Below are 14736 nucleotides of genomic sequence, written 5' to 3' on the forward strand. Positions count from 1 at the left end.
TGTTGATCCTGATAAAAATGCAAATTCCAATTGTGACCTGACAACGCTGCCACTGCTGCACAAAAAATTTCAAGCAGTGTTGTCAGCCTTTCCCAAAATCTCTTCATCTGCATAACTCCTCCTAATTTACTCTCTTATCAATTGTGGCTCTCCCATACTAGCTAGCTGCCTGCTATTGACAGCCTCCCCTCACCAACTTGCTGTTTTTGCAATGCAGCGGTGGCAAAGTTGTCAGTTCACTACAGGAAGTTAGTAGCCCACTGTATTTCTGGTAGGATTATTAGGTTCAGCAGCATTTTTCAATATAACATGGGAAAATGTGCATTGGAGAGCTGTGCTGAATATGATTTTGTAGATACTGCCCACAGATTCACTTTAACAAGCAGTATATCAACTTTAACACAATGCCTTAGTAACCTCAGTAGTTGAAGGCACTGTGAAGCAATTCAAACTCAAAGTTGACATCAGAAGCACGGATGTTTTTACAGCAGCTCTTTTCATCTTTCCCATCAGTGACTCTAGAGCATTCTTATGTAAACACAGTGTAGGCGCTCTGTCAGGGAGGTGCATGGTAATTTAAGATATAATGACTTAGAACCCGATTTGAGTGGTCCTTATCTGAAGCTTGAGAATTAATTTTCCAACAATGTCTGCAACTACCGAGGGCTTCATTTAAAGTGGTTGTAAAAGCTTAAGTTTTTTAACATTAATGCATTCTCTGCATTAAAGTAAAACCCTTCCATGGTCAGCTCAGCACCCCCGTCCAGCCCCCCTAAATACTTAGCTGAGCCCGATCTTGATCCACTGCTGATCTCTCTCTCCTCACTGGACATGGAGGCAGCAGCAGGGGCCTTTGTCAATCAAACCCTTTGAGAAGGGAGTAGGGGTGGGGCCGACCCGCTCTGTTTGTGTCAAAGAACACACACAGTCCAGCTCAGGATCGAGCCCAAATATGTGCCACCATAGAAAGCGGCTTCCTAAAGTGGCATACGTAGAAGAGGAGGAGCCTTGAGAGCCGACGTTGGACCACAGAAGAGGAGGATCAGGGCAGCTCTGCAAAAACCATTGAACAGAGCAGGTACATTTTAAAAAATAAAAACATTTTTAACTTTACAATCCCTTTAAAGTTTGTTTACAGCTTGTTCCAGTCCCCCAATTCAATTTTTTTCAAAATGTTCCCCCGTAATTGTTACCACGTCTACTGTAACATTAGTATATGGACAGAAATGTGGTCCTGTTTATTTTTTTAAAATCATAATAAACTAATCTGATCTCGGAAGCAGGCAGGGTCCATCGCTGTTGTGGGCATCTGAAGCCCACTTGACTTCATTTCCGGGATTCGGTGCAGCTGGCTACCCAGCATGCACTTCCTGATCTCGCCACTGCGCAGAGATGTTTCTTACTGACAGGTTGCTGTGAGATTTCAGTATTCAACTTTCCCATGGATTCCTGGGATAGATGACACCGATATCCCAGGAGTCCATGGGAATCGCCTTGTGACATAATTGCCTAGGCAGCCATAGCCAGAAGTGCCGCAGGAAAAAAATGAAAAAAAGGTATTTAGAAAAAAAAATAAAAAATATTGCCATTTAGAATAGCAAAACAGATGGCCATGGGAATGGTTGAACATTACAAAAATGGGTGGAACTCGACTTTAGAAAAATGTAAATACTTGGATATCGAAAGCCTAGCCATAGTTTCACTTTAATTCGACTTGCATCATAAGCAACCTCAAAAAAAAAAAAAGTCAGGGGTACTTCAGAAAAGCAATCAGAACACCAAGGATAATACTGCAAACAAGAACTTACAGGAGCTTTTTGCTAGGGAATTAAAGCAGTACACTGAGCCAACTTTAAGCTAACCAATTAGCGCATGAACCTAAGTGTAGGTCAAAGCATCAGGCAGAGGGAATTGATAATCCAGTGACATTGCACCTAAGTCTGTGATACATTTCGGTTGAGAAAGCTGACGAGGCAGGAATCAGTAATGGGTTTATTAAAAATGAATCCTATATCTAAATAAAATGTCTATTATATAACTGTAGTTTCATTAGATGTGGTATTACATGTATGGGACTTTATGAAAAACTGTTTTACTTACAGTATCTCACAAAAGTGAGAACACCCCTCACATTTTTGTAAATATTTTATTATATCTTTTCATGTGACAAAACTAAAGAAATGACACTTTGCTACAATGTAAAGTAGTGAGTGTACAGATTGTATAACTGTAAATTTGCTGTCCCCTCAAAATAACTCAACACAGCCATTAATGTCTAAACCGCTGGCAACAAAAGTGAGTACACCCCTAAGTGAAAATGTCCAAATTGAGCCCAAAATGTCATAATTTTGTGTGGCCACCATTATTTTCCAGCACTGCCTTTACCCTCAGCTTCTTTAGTAAGGCAGTGGTTGTCTTGTAGGTGTGTTTGGGGTCATTATCATGTTGGAATACTGTCCTGTGGCCCAGTCTCCGAAGGGAGAGGATCATGCTCTGCTTCAGGATGTCACAGTAAATGTTAGCATTTATAGTTCCCTCAATGAACTGTAGCTCCCCAGTGCCAGCAGCACTAATGCAGCCCCAGGACAATGACACTCCCACCACCATGCTTGACTGTAGGCAAGACATAACCGCTATGGCCACCGTGCTACATCTCAGTTTCACTGTCTTGGCAATCTACTTATAGCCTAGGCCTTCTTTATGTGAAGCAACAGTTCTTTTTCTCAGATCCTCAGAGAGTTATTTGCCATGAGGTGCCATGTTGAACTTCCAGTGACCAGTATGAGAGAGTGAGAGCTCCCAATTCACACCGGAGACCTTGTAACACTAACGCATCACGGGGGGAATGGCTAATTGGGCCCAATTTGGAAATTTTCACTTAGGAGGTGTACTCACTGTTGTTGCCAGCGGTTTAGACAGTAATGGCTGTGTGTTGAGTTATTTTGAGGGGACAGGAAATTTACAGTTATACAAGCTGTACACTCACTACTTTACATTGTACCAAAGTGTCATTTCTTCAGTGTTGTCAAATGAAAAGATATAATAAAATATTTACAAAAATGTGAGGGGTGTACTCACTTTTGTGAGATACTGTATCTGTAGCCACAGCTTTTCTGCTGCTGTGAGCTAATCTGGTAATTTAAAATGGTGGAATTTCCAGTAGCAATGACTACACAAACAGAACTGTGTTCACAATATTTTGGAGGCTTTTTGCTATGATGGGGAAGGATTAGAACCCATGTCAGGTTTCCTGTTATCGGGGGCTCCGTAAAGTCTCTTTCAAACAGGCAGCAGAGCATAACTTTTAGGAGGTGCTACTGCCACCTCCAGATGCCTATTTTGTTTTTTGTTTTTTTAAATAAGCAAACAGCAATTTTACATTGTGGGAACGTGCTGCAACTACAAGCCAATGGGCTAGTTTGACAGGCGGCGCTGTCTGTTACACTTTGAAACCTCAGTTAAAAATTTTGCAGGAAAGGGAAAAGGTTGTTTTTGGGACAGTGAGTAAGAGGAAATATCTCTAACAGAGTCTCAGACAGCAGTAAAACCTGACACGGGTTCTCATCTTTCCCCTACCTATCCAAAACTAAGAGAAGAAAAAAAGTTTGTAAAAAGATACAGTTTATTGTAATGATCACTCCAGGCTCCCTGGAGGGGTGTTTTCCGGCATAATCCAGGAGCAGTTGTTCCCGGCATAAGACAGTGAACCTGCCCTCCCTCGAGGAACTTGGTTCAGGTAGAGATACTAATTTCTTGGTTAGAAAGTAGTGTTGAATCAGAGGCTGTGGCTGAGTGAAGTTTATGAATTATGACAGCAGAAATGTCCAATCTGCAGCCTAAGGGAAGAAACTCCTCTGTCATTTATTGTATTCTGCTTAACTGATTGGATGATCAGTTGACAATTTTCCACCCTCTCCTTTGATATACAGACCAAAGGATGTTGAGCAGAAGAGTGCAGATAGGGCCACCCACAGCTCAAATTTTGGTTAGTTCATCAGGGAACTAGTCGAAAGTTGTTCTGTGTATGGCCAGCTTAGGGGTTTAGGTCAATTTTAAGGACATACAACCAGGAATGCAAAACAGATATACAAACTGAAGTGCAGTAATAAGGTTTTTTGTTTTCACCAGGCACGAGATGAAGTAATATCTGTGCTAAAGGCTGAGAAAATTGATCTGGCATTACTGGAAGCTCAATACGGATTTGTGACTCCAAAACGTGTTTTAGAGGCCCTTCAGAGAGATGCTATCCAATCTAATGCTACACAATGGCAAGAAGATATTTATGAAAAGCCAATATGTGAGGTATGTGCTAACGCTTTTTCCTATACCAACAAAGTGTACAAAATACAGTGTTTGCTTTGTAGAGTAAAAGGTCTTGCCATCACATTGTGGAATATACAGCAGGGCATTGCAGAACCTGGAGCTAAAGTGGCTTTTTATATAGTCAACTCGCTCCGGCTCAGGGACTTCTGGCAAACTTAAAAAACCTTTTAGACCGGTTCAGAACCTCTGTCAAACTTTTTAATTGAAGTACAAATAGGTTATCCAATATCCTGTGTGCTATATGCCCTCATCTTTGAAATCACAAACATAAGTATTAGGAGCCAAGGACTTTAGGGGGGATATGTAGAAGCAAGAAGAACACTGCATATATAAAAACCATGAATTATATTATGAACATTCAGGTAAAATCCAATCCACAATAAAGAAACAAACACAGTGCTAAATTTTGGGATTAACACAGTTGTTTAGATCCAATATGATCCACATGTAGACTCCATGTATTTTGATTGATCTTTCTCAGGAGTACATGTGAATGATCAGCATTATGAAACCCACAATTCTCTTAATAAAAACATACATTCACTGGAATTCAACTTGTGTATAGCATCTTTCTCCCAGTGGGGGGTGGTGTCAGAAGATTCCTGTAAGGTACAAAGTACATAGAGAGTATGACAGAAGGTATTTAAGGGTCCTCAAAAGTCCTCTATAGTCCTAGCTGAGTAGGCACAAGTCATCCCATAGGGAAATATCAGTAGCACGCATCAACTAAATGGTCATGGCACAACACCATCTATAAAAAGGGTAAAGAGGGCCAGGACTCGTTGTCACTCCTCTAAAGGTACCTTTTTTCACATGTTTTGAACCTGCTCTAGGATGGTCCAGTTATGATCAGAGGTCTTTGACTCTATTAATATACGTCTACAACTGTCCCTTCCGGAGTTTCCTGGTCTGTCCTCATTAGGTATTCAAGATAATGAGCAGAGGCCTTAGTATACAAAATTATTTATCTCCTACTGATAATATTATGCTAAGAAAGAAATTCTTTGTAGGTGGACCTCCCCCCGCCCTTTATTAGCCTCGTGGGAGACTACAATCAAACCGTGCTACCTATGTATATGTTAACATACATTAGTAGAAATTGTCCTAAGAACGAAGAAATATGACAAGATGTGGCAGCCGTGGTTGTCGTTATGAGTGCTCCCATTATTTCTTTATTTTTCCTGGCTTATTTTTCTCTTTCCACAGCACAGACTTTTGTTTCCTATTCTTTGCGAATTGGAGATCCCCCTTTCCTTTTTTTTTGTATAAGAAGCTTGCACTGTCTGCCTTGTGATAACTGTTATGCTGATATGTTTGAACTGATACTTGCTGTTATTGTACCACATATGTATTAAATAATGAGCAATACTGGTGGTAAAAAAAAAGAAAAGAAAGAGGGCCACACTTATCCACATCCTTTTATCAAACAACTTTGCATATTAAAATGAAAATTTTCATCAGTCAATCAGTGACTGAATTCCAGTGAATCTATGTTTTGTGGGTTTCATCATACTTGTCATTCACATGAACTCCAGAGGAAGATCAATTAAAAATGCGTTTAGTCTACATCTGGATCATAGTAGATCTAAACAACTGTGTGAATCCCAGAAATTAGCACTGTGTTGTTCGTTTCTTAACCACTTTACCTCTGCTCACAGTAATATTACTGCGGCAGAGTGGCTCGTTATCGTCTGACGACGTAGTACTACGTCGTCAGACACTCCCCCTTCTGGGCGGCGCTTGCACGCCGCCGGAGGCTCGCTCCCGCTGTTTTCATTCACAGCGGGAGTCGGGCCAGGGGAGGAGCAGCGGCGATCGCCGCTGCTCTTACCCGATCGTCGGGGATCGAGTCTGGAGATCCGCCCGCTGTGTGTAAACACAGCGGGCGGATCTCCATAGTGACAGGGAGTGACAGATCGGACTGTTCAGCATAGCTGGACATCCGATCTGTCCATGACTCACTCAGTCACCTCCCCCCCTACACGTCAGTAAGCACCAGGCATACATTAACCCCTCCCTCTCCAATAAAATTAACCCCTTCCCTGCCAGTGTCATTTTTACAGTAACAGTGCATATATATAGCACTGATTACTGCAGTAATGTCACTGGTACCCCCAAAAGTGTCAAAAATGTCAGTCAAGGGTCCGATCTGTCCGCCGCAATGTCGCAGTCCCGCAAAAAAAATCGCAGATCGCCGCCATTACGCGTTAAAAAAAAAACACCAAAAATGACAGAAATCTTTCCCTTTGTTAGTAAACGCAATAACTTTTGCGCAAACCAATCAAAATACGCTTATTGCGATTTTTTTTACCAAACATAGGTAGCAGAAAACAAATTGGCCAAAAATTTTTAAACAAATTGGTTTTTACATCTTTTTTGGGGGGAATTTCATATAAAAAAGTTAAAAATATTGTTATTTTTTCAAAATAAACGCTCTTTTTTTGTTTATAGCGCAAAAAGTAAAAATCGCACAGGTGATCAAATACCACCAAAAGAAAGCTCTGCTTGTGGGAAAAAAAGGACGTAAATTTCGTTTGGGTACGGCATCGCACGACCGCGCAATTGTCAGTTGAAGTCGCACAGCGCCGAATCGCAAAAAGTGGCCTGGACGGAAGACAGCAAAATCCTCCGGTGGTAAAGTGGTTAATTGTGGTTTGGATTAAATTCATTGTTTTCCTCAAAATTCACAAACAATACTCCATAATGACAACCTGAATGAATTTTGTTGAAAATCTTTTCTAATGTATTAAAAATAAGAAATTAAAAAAATTCAAAGCCTTTGCCATGGTACATTGAGCTCATGTGCATCCTGTTTCCATTAATCATCCTTGAGATGTTTCTACAGCTTGATTGGAGTCAACCTGTGGACAATTCAGTTGATTGGACATGATTTGGAAAGGCACACTCCTGTCTATATAAAGATCCTACAGTTAACAGTGCATGTCAGAGCACAAACTAAGGCATGAAGTCCAAGGAATTGTCTGTAGACCTCCGAGACAGGATTATATTGAGGCACAGATCTGGGGAAGTGTACAGAAACATTTCTGCAGAATTGAAGGTCCCAATGAGCACAGTGGCCTCCATCATCAATTAATGGAAGACGTTTGGAACTACGAGGACTCCTCCTAGAGCAGGCCACCCGGCCAAACTAAACAATCGAGGGAGAAGGGCCTTTGTCAGGGAGGTGACCAAGAACCTGACAGAGCCCCAGCGTTTCTCTGTGGAGAGGGGAGAAACTTCCAGATGAACAACCACCTCTGCAGCATTCCACCAAACAGGCCTGTACAGGTTAAATTTGCTGGTCTGATGAAACAAAGATTAAACTCTTTGGCCTGAATGGCAAGCAACATGTCTGGAGGAAACCAGGCACTGCTCATCGCCTGGCCAATACCATCCCTACAGTGAAGCATGGTGGTGGAAGCATCATGCTATGGGATGTTTTTCAATAGCAGGATTTGGGAGACTTGTCAGGATCGAGGGAAAGATGAATGCAGCAATGTGCAGGGACATCCTTGATGAAAACCTGCTCCAGAGTGCTCTGGACCTCAGACTGGGGTGAAGGTTCATCTTCCAACAGGGCAACAGCCCTAAGCACACAGCCAAGATAACAAAGGAGTGGCTACGAGACAACTCTGTGAATGTCTTTAAGTGGCTTAGCTAGAGCCCAGACTTGAACCCGATTGAACATCTATGGAGAGATCTGAAAATGGCTGTGCACTGACGCTCCCCATCCAATCTGATGGAGCTTGAGAGGTCCTATAAAGAAGAATGGGAAAAACTGCACAAAAATAGGTTTGCCAAGCTTGTAGCATCATACTCTCACTTGAGGCTGTAATTGGTGCCAAAGGTGCTTCAACAAAGTATTGAGCAAAGGCTGTAAATACTAATATACATGGGATCTATTTAGACTACAGTGCAGGACCAGGATGATAAATCTGTCTGGCTGTGTGAAAAAATTTGTGTAAATCACAAGCCAGATGGTACAGATCTACAATTCTTTTGGCAGGTATACCAGTACAAAAATATGCATTTCAACTGTTTATTTTTTCCTTTTCTTGCAGTTTTGCTTGAAGGCCTTACTTGAAATGCCTAGTATGCATGCAAAATCACAGTGCATTATGGGAAAAGCATACATATACATGTTACATGATAGTAGCCCAAAGACTATTTTCAGAAATAAAATCCATGCATGTTTATTTTACCTGTCCCAGGGACACCCTACCCCCCTAAACAAATACGAAATGGAAATTTTAGCTGCTTTAATGCTCTTACAAAAAAAATCCCAATTTTGAACAAAAAAAAAAACTATTTGAAAACGTCATGCTATCGTAGCCTTAATTCATCAAAACTGCCATAAATCATGGTGTTATTAAGCTTTCAGGGCAGAAATAATATTTGAACTAATGAAAAATAGAAGATAATATATTTCTTTGAACTAGGGCTTCAATAACTGCTAGTCACCTTGTATGTTCTCACTCCTATTCCAGACATTGCACTTTTGTTACAGCATAGCCTTTCCAGTTGAACTCTATCTGCTTTCAATTAAAATGTAAAATGTACACTTGGAAAGGCTAATATTTTAGCCATTTACAAAGATGTCTCTCTGTAGGCCGAAGTGGTAGAAATCCATTTTGACATGTGGACATGATGTCAGCTCTTGGCTGTGTGCATAGCAGGATATTGTCCTGATTTTTCATTACGTTTGCTTCTAAATAAAAATGTATTGTGGCTTGTTTTAGTGATTAGTCATGACTGCGGCATGACTGCATAGCCCTAAATGACCGATGTGGTCAATAAAATTCATGGTTGGCACAGACAGAACGACGGATGATGGTATATCAGCCTTCCATCTCACTGTCAATAATAAAAAAAAAAAAAAAAAAATAGTCTGATATTTGTATGTGCTTATTACATACAATAAAAGTATCAAAATACATTTTTTTCTAATTTTACATGCCTTTATTTTTATTCACATTTACATGTCAAACTATCCAACAGAAGACAAACTAAGACACCTTCGGGGGGGGGGGGGGGGGGCTTTTGCAGTTGGAGAAGCTCTTAAACCATACTGATAAAAGGAAACCAGCTCTTGGCTGTGTGCATAGCAGAATATTGTCCTGATTTTTTATTACGATTGCCTCTAAATAAAAATGTATTGTGGCTTGTTTTGGTGATTAGTCATGACTGCGGCATGACTGCAGAGCCCTAAATGAACGATGTGGCCAATAAAATTTATGGTTGGCACAGACAGAACAATGGATGATGGTATATCAGCCTTCCATCTCATTGTCAATAAAAAAAAAAAAAAAAAAGTCTGATATCTGTATGTGCTTATTACCTACAATAAAAGTATAAAATACAATTTTTTTAAATTTTACACGCCATTATTTTTATTCACATTTAAATGTCAAGCTGTCCAGCAGAAGACAAACTAAGACAGGGGGGCTTTTGCAATTGGAGAGGCTCTTAAACCATAACGATCAAATCAAACCCCTGCGATATTATTAGTACATGTACTTGCTCCATACAGTTACATAGAACATTTTTAAGATTTAGTAACCACCTCATTCATCTCGCCTTCACCGTCTTTATCATTTAGCAAAACATTTGGAAACAAAAAAAAAAATGCTTAAAAAACAGTTGGTAACTCCTGTTCTGGGAGTTGAGACTAGTGATCTAGCGCTACAATATATGGCTGACTTTAACCGGTTCCCCTGTCATGATACCAAGACGCTGCAAATGTCTGCTGGAGATAGCTCACTTATCTGCATGCTGGAGCCCCTCCACTACCCCAACAAAGTCATTGTGCAGATTTCGACCATATATTTTGTTGACTCTTACCCAGAGCCCTAGGCCCACCCAAAAAACCCCATACAACAGCGGTCAGGCCTGGTGATTGGCCACTTAGGCACCCAGCCCTGAATCGTAGAATTAAAGTGATAAAGTGAATGGAAGTTGTATAAATTGCACCTACTGTCCAGCCAACCTGTTAATCTGTCCATAATGGGCATAGTACAGGTTTACTTTAAAGGGTAACCCCACTTTTGTGGGTAAATAAATAGCAAATAAAAAAAATAATAATAATATAGCATATACAGTTGCGAATCAAGTCATATTGTAATTGAATGTTATTAAAAATGGCCCTTTCTTTTCAATCTGCAGCTCTGTAATATTCTGAAAATGAAATGCAATATGGCTACCTGGAGGTGTTCTGTACACAGAATGTGAACTGACCACACCCCTGAAACATAATTTCCTGCTTGTGTGATTGGCTCACTGATTTTCCCAGAAGTCTGCACTAAGATACAAGTCAGATTTCAGGCATCTCCTGCAACAAAAATCTCATTTTTGGTGACATAGGAACACATCTAAAGGGATGCAGACCCTGCAATATTGCTCATTAAAGCCCTGAAAGTGCAGCAGCTGATTGGTAATTATGAAACCACTCCCATTAGGTTCACTTACCACATAGATGCAAACACACAGGGATTTCTTCAGAGTAACAAAAGGTAGGAATCTGCAACGTTTGTTAAAAACCTTGTGATGTACATAGATCACCCAGAGGGGAATGTTTTTTTTTTTTTCCAACAAAAGTGGAGTTATTATTTAGGCTCCATGTACACGGGACGTTGTAAACGTATAGGGGGGGCGGAGCGTGCGTGGCCGACGCAGATCGTTTCTCCGGAGCACTATCTACACTACATGTCAGCAAAGCAGGCACGGCTGAGTGCCCTGCAAATGTGAGTTTGTTTATTCTCTTCAATAAAGCTGATTTATATATATATATACGGAGAGCACTAGATTTTGTCCCATTCTTATCCCCACATATATCTTGGAATCCCTGGAGCTACACAGTAGAGAGGCCCTTTCCTGGAAATCCATTATCCATGTTATGTGATTGCTGGCCCATTTGGGTCTGATGGGAAGGTGAGAGGCTTATCTGTCTGGTGGAGGGATTCACTAAACGGTGCTCACAATATTCGTTGTTTATCACGATTGGATCACATTTCAGTTGAACACTGGGACTTTTGGAGATTTCTTTGATTGGAGCACTAGCACGATTATGTGCCTTATGAACTGTTTTTCATCTATTATTATCACATATTATCACTGTTTTATTTGTGTGATTTCTGGCGCAGCACATTTTTGTATTATTCGTTGTAAACGGCCGTTTAGAGCAGTTGGGCGTTTTTTTCAGAAGCCCCTGAACCCACCTCCATGTTATCTTATCTGTCCATGTACACCGGGTCGGTTACAGTCATTTGCAGGCAGTTGAGTTCAGGGACGTTTTTTGGAAAGCAATTATTTGCGTTCGAACGTGTGTTTCCCAGCGTTTCAAACGCAAAAACGCGACCGAACGCGATGACCCGCGTTTTGGGCTCGCGTTTTTCCATTTTAAAGGGGAATGATTTTTTTTACCTCTAGGAACGGTTCTAAACGCAAACGCCCGCTAAATGCCCGCTAAACGCGGGTGCAAACGCGACCTAATGGACGTTTTAAACCTCCTAAAAATTCCAGCATTCAAAGGGACTTTTAAAAACATCCCGTGTACATGGTGCCTTAGTGGAACCAAAGTGTATATAAAGCCATTTTTTTTTTAGACAAAGTAGGGAAGGATTAGCAAGCCTGTGATGTTTGTGTTGCTCTGTGTCTCTGCTGGGGAGATTCCTAGAACAAAATAGAAACACAAATAGTCACAGAACAACTGAGCAAAACTTTTGAGGTGCCACCAGAACAGGAATAAAGAGGGAAATCTTTCAGTGGGAACATCTGATGTATCGACAATTGTTAAAAGAAGAGATTTCACTTGCTTTTGAGAGATTTCCTCTCAATTTTTGTAGTGGTTATGGCACAGGAAGTGAAGGAAACTCTCCCCAGTGGGACACAGATGGTGAATAGAAAAAAGAAAAGAAAAACTGTTGGATTTTAACTGTCCCTACTCTATCCAAAACTACAACAAGCATGATTACCTCTACATACTTACAATGCAGTAAATAACCTTTAAAAGAAGCCTTTACTGAACTCTTTAGCACTGTGGAGTAATTAATCCTCAGTTTATAGCATGACACTTTCTGTTGTCAGCTTAGCTCCCCCCTTTCCAGCAGCCTTCTTATCTCTAGTGTAAACAGAGTAGAAGTCTGGAAGGAGTGAGCTGAATTAGCTGATCTGCTGATACAATGACTTGTTGGACTTAGGTGCTTCTGCAGTGAATATTGAGGATGAATTCTTCCAAAGTGACTGAAGCTAGAGGTTGCAGAGAGAAAAACTACTTTAGACAGGCAGCAATGATATCATCACTATGGAGAGAGTAGAGCTATGGGTGGGATCCAGCAGGTCTACTCACCTAGAAGCTGCCACCATAAAACTATAAGGGGGGGGGCGTGGGAACCCAGTTACTCTGGAGAGATAGCAGCAGTAATTGGTCTTTATTACACGTAGCTCGTGCACGGAGGCAAAGTACAGAGGTTATTTCATGCCAGATTAGTGTACAAATCAGGAAGAAATACACAAACAAGATTTAAAGTGATACTAAAGTCTTGTTTTTTCTTAACTTAAAAATAACAAACATGTCTATACTAACCTGCTCTGTGCAGTTGGTTTTGCACAGAACAGCCCTGATCCACCTCTTATCGGGTCCCTCTTTGGTGCACCTGGCCCCTTTCCTCCTGTTGAGTGTCCCCACAGCAAGCAGCTTGCTATGGGGGCACCCGAGCTAAGCTGCAGCTCTATATGTCCATTCAGACACGGAGCTGCAACCCGACCCCGCCCCTTCTCTTTCATTGGCTTACTGAAGAGCTGAAGGGGGGCTGCTGCACACAGAAGGTTTTCATCTTAAAGCAGAGTGCCACCCAAAAGTGGAACTTCCACTTATATGCTTCCTCCCCCCCCCCTCTGGTGCCACATTTGGCACCTTTCAGGGGGGAGGGGTTAACGGGTACCTGTTTTTGACAGGTACCCTTCCCCACTTCCGGGAGCAAACTCACCTGACATAAACCCCATAGAGAATCTGTGGGGTATTGCCAAAAGGAAGATGAGAGACACCAGACCCAACAATGCAGATGAGTTGAAGGCCACTATCAAAGCAACCTGGGCTTCTATAACACCTCAGCAGTGACACAGGCTAATCGCCTCCATGCCATGCCTCATTGATGCAGTAAAACAAAAAGGAGCCCCAACCAAGTATTGAGCGCATTTGTTATTGGTCTTATGTAATATTCTAGTTTTCTGACATACTGAGTTTTGGGTTTTCACTAGTTGTAGACTATAATCCTCAAAATAAAAAATGCTTGAAATATATCACTGTGTGTAACGCATATATATATATGAAATATATGAGTTTAACTTTTTAAACTAAATTACTGAAATAAATTAACTTTTTGATAATATTCTAATTTTATGAGACGTGCCTGTATATACATTGTTATCTTTAAGGAGTTACTGTTAAGGTTTAGGTATATCGGTTTTATTTTAAATCAGTAAGAACTTTAAATTACTGATGCATTATGAGAAAAAATAAATATATGCAAATTAAAAAAAAAAAACATAATTTCTTTTGTAAAAAACTAACATGCTTCGTATCAAAAATGTAGTTTTAATGTTGAAGTAAATAGAACAAGCAGCAGACCAAAATGTATATGTTTTCCCCACGGTAATGGTACTTGTGTTCAAAATATTACTGATCAAACTTGAAAATACATTTTCCTCAGATTTTTACTCTTTTTCTCCTTAAAATGCAAATACAGTAAAACCTTGGATTGCAAGCATAATTCGTTCCTGAAACGTGCTTGTAATCCAAAGCACTTTTATACCAAAGCAAATTTCCACATAAGAAATAATGGAAATGCAGATGATTTGTTCCACAACGGTTTATTCATAAATCCTTCAATTTATAGTCCATATAAAAAGATTATAGCAATGTGATAGGTTGCAACCATAAAATGTCCATCCACAAATAGCAGCCTCCACAAGGGGATTAGAAGCAAAATCCAGCAGGAGCTCCAGATTATAGAAGAGAAGAGAGGTGCCTCTAAGTGTAGCAATATGGTTACATTTAATGAAGGTACAACATTTAGCAACTCACATGGCTGATGACTCAAAAAGGCACATCTAAGTATGCAGTTATCCGGGGTAATGCTGTCCACAGACTGTCCTCTGCACTGCCAGCTCGCACCGCCGTCAGTCTTCAGTCATGACGGGGAAGACTACCATGCAGTAGAGTGATCTGAAAATAAAGCTTGAAGCATTTGTGGAAAGCAGTGCATTAGGGATTATGTCGATGGCAGTGCGAAGGATGGTCTACATGGACAGATTTACCATGGATGCCTGCATACTTAGATGTACCCTTTTTATCATCAACCATGTGAGTCGCTAAATGTTGTACCTTCAATAAATCTAATCATATTGCTACACTTA

At 40.6% G+C, this 14736-nt stretch overlaps 1 protein-coding gene and 1 long non-coding RNA gene across 2 annotated transcripts in view; one reads left to right on the forward strand and one right to left on the reverse strand.

Annotated features, from left to right (window-relative positions):
- The window catches only part of FILIP1L (filamin A interacting protein 1 like), a 496325-nt gene that overhangs the window by 241009 nt on the left and 240580 nt on the right, over nt 1-14736 (forward strand). Inside the window, exon 3 of the mRNA XM_082245486.1 lies at nt 4129-4302. Within this exon, the coding sequence (XP_082101612.1) occupies nt 4129-4302 (174 nt within the window). The remainder of the gene's footprint in view (nt 1-4128; nt 4303-14736) is intronic.
- LOC309546016 overlaps nt 1-14736 on the reverse strand; it is a 410500-nt gene that overhangs the window by 140031 nt on the left and 255733 nt on the right. The gene's annotated exons all lie outside the window — the stretch shown is intronic.

The sequence above is a fragment of the Pelophylax lessonae genome, assembly GCF_965119305.1.
Source record: "Pelophylax lessonae genome assembly, chromosome: 2".
In the NCBI taxonomy this organism is placed as follows: domain Eukaryota; kingdom Metazoa; phylum Chordata; class Amphibia; order Anura; family Ranidae; genus Pelophylax; species Pelophylax lessonae.